Source organism: Sinocyclocheilus grahami, unplaced genomic scaffold, assembly GCF_001515645.1.
Source record: "Sinocyclocheilus grahami isolate Dianchi unplaced genomic scaffold, SAMN03320097.WGS_v1.1 scaffold1147.1, whole genome shotgun sequence".
Classification (NCBI taxonomy): domain Eukaryota; kingdom Metazoa; phylum Chordata; class Actinopteri; order Cypriniformes; family Cyprinidae; genus Sinocyclocheilus; species Sinocyclocheilus grahami.
Window position 1 is genome coordinate 262878 of NW_015506326.1, and position 7065 is coordinate 269942.

Sequence of the window (7065 nt, forward strand, 5' to 3'; positions counted from 1 at the left end):
ATATGGAAATCAATGACATTTCAGTTATGAATATATTTCAGAATGCACAGAAACATCTAAGGGTTTATGATTTTCTTCTAAAATATCGGAGAGATACAGATTTGATTAGAAGAATTTAGGTTTTTCATTATTAAATGTTATTTATGTAAAAAAAAATTGTTTTCTATTTATATTTTTTATTATTATATTAGTAGTATATAATATGTTCGTTCATCGAGGCCTCACACTCCAGCCCAGTAGGTGGCGGAAATGCACCTTAAGCTGGTTTGCCAACCGCCATAAAACACAAAAGAAGAAGACCTGGCAGCCCTGGGAGCTTCCCTTTTGGTTCTTCATTACTGCAAAGGAAACTGCATTTATTTGATACAATCAGCATTCTTATTATTATTTTAGTATTGAAAATGAAGAATCTTTTAATTTGCCTCTTGATTTACTATGGTAAGACATTTAAATGTTTAATCCTCTTCCATTTCCGCCTATAATTACTTTATATTCGATAGAGATGTATAGATAGTGTGTTTTGATTGACAATTGTAGACGTTTATTTGCTATAATCTCTGGTACACGATAAAAGCCAACGATGTGTGTCGCACTTACAAATATGTTACATGGATGTAAATGAAAAACAAAGTCGAGATCGATATGAAGCTTGAGTCGTAGACCTTTTTTTTAATGATGCAAGTTAGTTTACGAAGTTAATTGCATTCTTTAACATTAAAACTAGCAGTAGGCCTAACTCTGAACTCATGTAAACAAAGCGCTTCTGTGTGCTGGCGTCCTCCCACAGGTTAAGAGATTTTAAACCAAATGTTAACCAAATGAAACAATAGACATTTTAATGCTATAAAAGTGTGCACATTGAGAGAAATAAACAGCAGATGTTCATGTTAACAACTTCTTTAACTTGAGCAAACACTGCTAATACACACATGCATTTGTTAATAAAATGAAAACATGCATGTTTTAATGCTAGAGAATAAAAGGAAACGATCCACCCGGTATGCTCAACGATGGTGCCTGGATCAGTGAGCTGTCTCGGGCCGATGACGTCACTTCCAGAGAGGCATGCCCAGGCCTGTTGGACACGCCCCCGTCCCTTGACTCCGCCCCCATGTCAAAACAGTGCTAGAAAGCGAGACGCGCAGAAACGTGAAGCGCAAAGGGAAAAACGGTATTGCAAGCTCAAATTTGACTGAAACGCAAAATAAAAGCAGCGTTGCAAATAAATTAGTAGATATGGCCATGGAAAATATGTATTGCAAAATCATTGCTTTTTTGCTGTTTCATTTATATTTTGCAATTCTTTATTTTTGTTTGCAAAACTTCTTTTTTTCTCGCAATACTTCATTTTCTTTTGCAATTCTTTATTTTTGTTCGCAAAAACACATTTATTTTTTTCTCCATACTTTTATTTTCGTTTGCAAAACTTTATTTTCTTTTGCAAAACTTTATTATTTTGCATATATATGTGGCATTATTTTGACTCCATAGATGTTCGTTCAACCCCCGCTGGTCCAGTTCTGCGGTTGCCGAGGCACCGCACGAGCTCGACGCTTGGGTTGACGGCGATGAGCCCGAGTGTACAGAGAGTGAGAGAACGGAATTAATCCCATTCTCTCTGGCTCTCTTCCCCAGACCGTGCGTTCATCAGAAGAGCGCCTCGTGAGTCAGGTGGTTAGTAAAATCTGATTCCCGCTCCGGAAGCTCCTAATCGATTCTTTCGGCTGCGGATTAGATGATGCATACCCTACAGCGGGCTCGAGCTCGCAGGCGACACAAGCTGTAGATATAAGCTATGGGTTGAGGGGCGAGTTTACTGATATAAAATCCCCGTTGCTCTACTCCCTCCCTGGATCAAGTGTTTCTCAAGTTTATTAAACAAACATGAGAGACACTGATATTTAGGACGTTAAGTCGGGCACTATGGTTTTTGGTAGGGATGCACCGATACCACTTTTTTCAGTACTCGCCCGATACCGATACTTTTATTTTTGGTACTTGCCGATACCGAGAGTACCAATACCAATATTTTTATTGCATTTGTACATTTTTAAAACATTGGGTACAGATACCAAAAGAGTATGTATAATGTTAGTTGGTTAACTTAATATATCAAATAGATAGTCAAACCAACATTTTTTATTCAGATACCTTCAACATTTCTCACATTATCACAGTTTATTCGCTATAGTTTAGAAAATGGTAATAAAATATGACAAGAACTCAGAGATAAACTGTGTCAGAACAAATTCAGCTTGATAATGTCAGATAACTTAGATAGAAAGGAATGGTATGGATTACAATAAACCAAAAATTATTCATACAGCTGTCAATATTTACACAACTATCAATACTTTGTCAGGTGACCCTTAGCCTCAATGACAGCCTGTAGTCTCCTGGGCATGCTGTCATCGGGGTTCATGCAAACCTGAACTTCAATTTTTTCCCAGACTCGGTCTAAATAATTTTTGGTCCCAAGTTTTTATAAATTTTACTAGTAGTCCACTGTATGAAGAATTTTTGGGTATAATATATCACAGTTTAGTTTATTTTGCTATCCTCACTTTTATTTACACAACTATCAATACTTTGTCGGGTGACCCTTAGCCTTAATGACAGCCTGTAGTCTCCTGGGCATGCTTTCATCCAGCTTCATGCAAACCTGTACTTAATTTTCAGTTTCAGTCCCAAATTTATATCAGTTTTACTGGTAGTCCACTGTGTGAAGAATTTTTGGGCATAATTTGTCACGGTTTACTTTATTTTGCTATCCTCACTTACATAAATGAACTATAGTGTCCTGCACCCACTAGTAAAAAAATGTAAAAAATGATATCTGGTCTCTGTATAATTTTTGGTTTGACTGTATATCCTTCTGTTATTTTCACACTTAATTATGCCCATTAAAATTTATTTTACAAGTTTTTGTTACTTTCACTGTTAATGTTTCTCTCTCTCTATGTTAGCCTACATCACTTATTTTGCTATCCTCACTTTACATAAATGAACTATAGTGTCCTACTCCCACTAGTAAAAGAATGTAAAAAATGATATCTGGTCTCTGTATAATTTTTGGTTTGACTGTATATCCTTCTGTTATTTTCACACTTAATTATGCCCATTAAAATTTATTTTACAAGTTTTTGTTACTTTCACTGTTAATTTTTCTCTCTCTCTATGTTAGCCTACATCACCTTTAATTGAATAGCATTAGAGCTGCTCCATTGCGGCGGCTTAGTACTGTAATCACGCGCTTTGCTGTAATAATGCAGGGAACCACTCGCTTTAAATCTCCTAACTGTGATATTTTCATAAATAGAAGTCGCGTTTTTTTCATCTGAAGCGTGCAGCGACTTATTTTCCAAAGCCATATAATGCAGAAACATTCATGAAGCAAGCAAAACACGTGCAACGCGCACACGTATTTGTACTAGAGCAGACTGAGAGGGACAAGTACAGTACAGCCTAGCGCATTTCACACAGGCTGTTATTAGTTTCACTTTTGCCAGAAAGTCATACATGCTTAAGGGTAAAAATAAATGACGTTTATAGTGAATGCCCCTATAAATTGTCTTATATTTACAATTTAGTTTTGATCCAAATGATGCGTGCTAAGTGAGCGAACATCAACGATCACACAACAGAGTAACTTGTGCATTGTTTTACTTCTTTTTGACATCCGACCGAACTACACACTTTCCAGTGATGTCTGTGAGAAAGGGATATTCACTCGACAAGCTCGCACATCTGTGCCGCCACGCGCTCATTCCACTCAGCGTGATTTGCTTACCAGCTGGCGCAAATCAGCAATACAGGCATTAATGCTGAATGTTTTATATTCATTGCATACATATACTGTACTTTGTAGACATCTTTAATATCTAATAACTCCATTCTGTTGTCGGTGTTTCTTTGTCTGAATATGGCACTTATCACATGCTGTGTGGTATCGGTGTTTGGTATCGGGGCATTTTAACGAGTACGAGTACAGAAGCTCAGTATCGGGCCCGATATCGGTATCGGTGCATCCCTAGTTTTTGGTGCTTCGAGCTACCAAGTATTAGTTTGCCCGACTAATTACTATTTCTTTCAGCTCCGCTGCTGCATTGAGCTGAAACAAATAAGTGGAAGAGCTCACTGTGTTTCATTGCATTTCTTATAGCAAGCTATAACAGTGAGCAGGCAGTTTTTCCCCTCTCTCTCTCTACGTTACCTGCTGCGCTGTACTAATGCAGACACGTTCATATGATTTGGCGCTTATGCTTCCAACTCTTGTTCGTGTACTCTTTTTAGACGCAGACTCTGAGGAGTCCTGCAGCAGATGTTTGTTGTGCACTATGATTTGGCGCTTCGAGCTACCAAGCATTAGTTGCCCGACTACTTCTCTCAGCTCCGTTGCTGCGTCGAGTTGAAATAAGTGGAAGAGCTCACTGTGTTTCATTGTATTTCTTATAGCAAGCTATAACAGTGAGCTGGCAATTTCTCCTCTTCATGTGCTTCATGCTACCGAGCGTTGGTCTGCCCGAGTAATATAATATTTCTTTCAGCTCTGCTGCTGCGTTGAGCTGAAACATTAAGCTGTTTTAGCATTTAATGCTACATGGCTCAGGTTGTAGAGTTGAGCAGACGGGTTTTCCTCTCTAATGCAGGCACGTGCATTTGAATTGGTGCTTACGCTTCCAGATCTTATTTCGTGTACTGCTTACAGGCACAGACTCTAGGAATCCTGCAGCGGATGTTTGTCATACATTATGGTCTTGGCGCTTCATGCTACCAAGCCTTAATCTGCCCGGCTGTTAATTTTTCTTTCAGCTCCGCTGATGCTTTGAGCTGAAACAAATCCCTGGGCACGCTCGCATATCTAGAGTAAACTCCTATGGCAAGCTGTTTTACACCTAATGCCATAGTGACTCGGGCTACAGAGTGAGCAGGGTTTTTCCTGTCTCTACTCCTGCACTGCATTAATTAAGGCACGTACATTGATTTGGCGCTTACACTTCCAACTCTTGTTCATGTGACTGTTTTTATGCACGGACTCCACAGCTGACATTTGCCGTGCACTATGGTTTTTGGCGCTTCATGCTACCAAACACTAGTCTGCCCGGCTAATAAATATTATTCTTTCAGCTCCACTGCTATTTTGAGCTAGAACAAATAGTGTACTCTGTGCAATGAGCTGGCTCTGTGGAGTTTTGCAACACACATTTGTCATGCAACATGGTTTTTGGCACTTCAGGCTACCAACACTATTTGCATAACTAATCATTATTCTTCTCATCCCAACTGAGATGCACTGAGCTGAGCTACTGTGTGAATGAGTTCACGTGTAAGAGTATATCTTATGGCAAACTATTAATGGTCACCATGGTCAGCCTACTTCATGTGATTGATGCGGCGCTTTTGCTACCAACACTCACTTCACATGACTGGCTGCATTATGTGACTGCAGCATACATTATTGTGCACTAGAGATGTTGGGTGCTTCATGCTACCAAGCAGTGGTTTGCATGACTAATTACTCTGTTCTTTTCAGCTCCGCTGTTGCGTTGAGCTGAAACTGTGTATGAATGTGGGCAACCTACAAGTGTGTTTGCCTCTCTATCAGCTGTTTCGCCGCTTGTTGCATTTCGGACTGATTTTGACCGTTCTTCGCGCCTTCAGGAACGTTGTCACTTTTAGTGTGACTGGTTTGCGTTGATTTGGATTTGTGTCACCTAACCTTGTGCTTGGAGTAAGCAATTTCAAGATGCTGACACAGAAGTTCATCCTGTCTCTATCTGAACCCGAGATTGGTTTGTGATCATCGATCTAAGGATGCGTATTTCTGCATCCAGATCGTCAAGAGACACAGGAAGTTCCTCGGGTTTGCTTTTGGAATAAAGCTTGCCAATGCGGTCTCTTGGCAGAGATTACAGACACTATTCTTAATTCTAGAGCTCCCTCCACGAGATGCTGTATGCCCTTAAGTGGACACAATCTGAGGACTGAGGATCTGCAGGCACTGTCAGCTCCTCTTGTATGGACTTTGCCCCGAGGCTGGTTAAGTCTTACTGCTTCCTAGGCCTAGTTAATCCTAAGGCTGCTTTGACTCTGTTTTGCTTTCAGCAAGTGGTTGGAGGCTTTCTCCCCTGCTATGTGGGGTCAGATAGTGACTATACCTCTAGCCTATGAGGTGCGTGGTGTGACTTAGCCTCTAGAGGTGCGTATGGCTTCTTCTCAGGCTCTTTTAAAGGGCCTTTGATGGGAGATGTATGTGCTGTGGCAGGTTAGTCCTCTCCTAGCACTTTCATCAAGTTCTACTTGTCTGGACGTGAGGATGGCTCTTGGCTCCCGGGTCTCTTCCGCTTGAGCAGACTCCTTCTTCAGTCTCCCAGCTATCCTAGGTACGTCAGGCGAGATGGTATAGCGTTCCCATAGCGATGACGTCATCGCAGCATTGATCCAGTTTCAGAGGTTTTTCCCGCAACTCAGGTGTCTCGGGGCCTCATGAGGGAGGATCAGGCTGTCGTATGGTTACACCATCCAGCTTCTATTGGTTGATTGGATTTGTGTCACCTAACCTTGTGCTTGGAGTAAGCAATTTCAAGATGCTGACGCAGAAGTTCATCCTGTCTCTATCTGAACCCGAGATTGGTTTGTGATCATCGATCTAAGGATGCGTATTTCTGCATCCAGATCGTCAAGAGACACAGGAAGTTCCTCGGGTTTGCTTTTGGAATAAAGCTTGCCAATGCTGTATTCTTTCATTGAACTGGCCTCGAACGCAAGGTGAATGGATGCGTCTTGGCCCTGTTGTGACGGGGTGTTTGAGTTTTGAGTTACCTTGACGATTGGCTGATATTAAAAAATAGAGCATGAGCATTGCCCGCTCTGGTTTCTTTGTCTCCTCCGTCGCCTCTGGGTGTGGATGCTCTAGCCCAAGAAAGTCTTATGCCTTCCAGTCGACCCGTTTGCTCCCAAACGATTCTGTACAGTGTAAGGTTGGTCAGAGTGAACATCTGTTGTTGGTGGTGCCGTTTTGGCCCACTCATATGTGGTTCTCAGAATTGGTCAGTCTGTTAGCCG

At 41.0% G+C, this 7065-nt stretch overlaps 1 protein-coding gene across 1 annotated transcript in view; it reads left to right on the forward strand.

Annotated features, from left to right (window-relative positions):
• The first annotated feature begins 332 nt into the window (after positions 1 to 332).
• LOC107567323 (uncharacterized) overlaps positions 333 to 7065 on the forward strand; it is a 16767-nt gene continuing 10034 nt past the window's right edge. The window contains exon 1 of the mRNA XM_016252988.1: positions 333 to 438. Coding sequence (XP_016108474.1) covers positions 402 to 438 — 37 coding nt within the window. The 5' untranslated portion in view covers positions 333 to 401. The remainder of the gene's footprint in view (positions 439 to 7065) is intronic.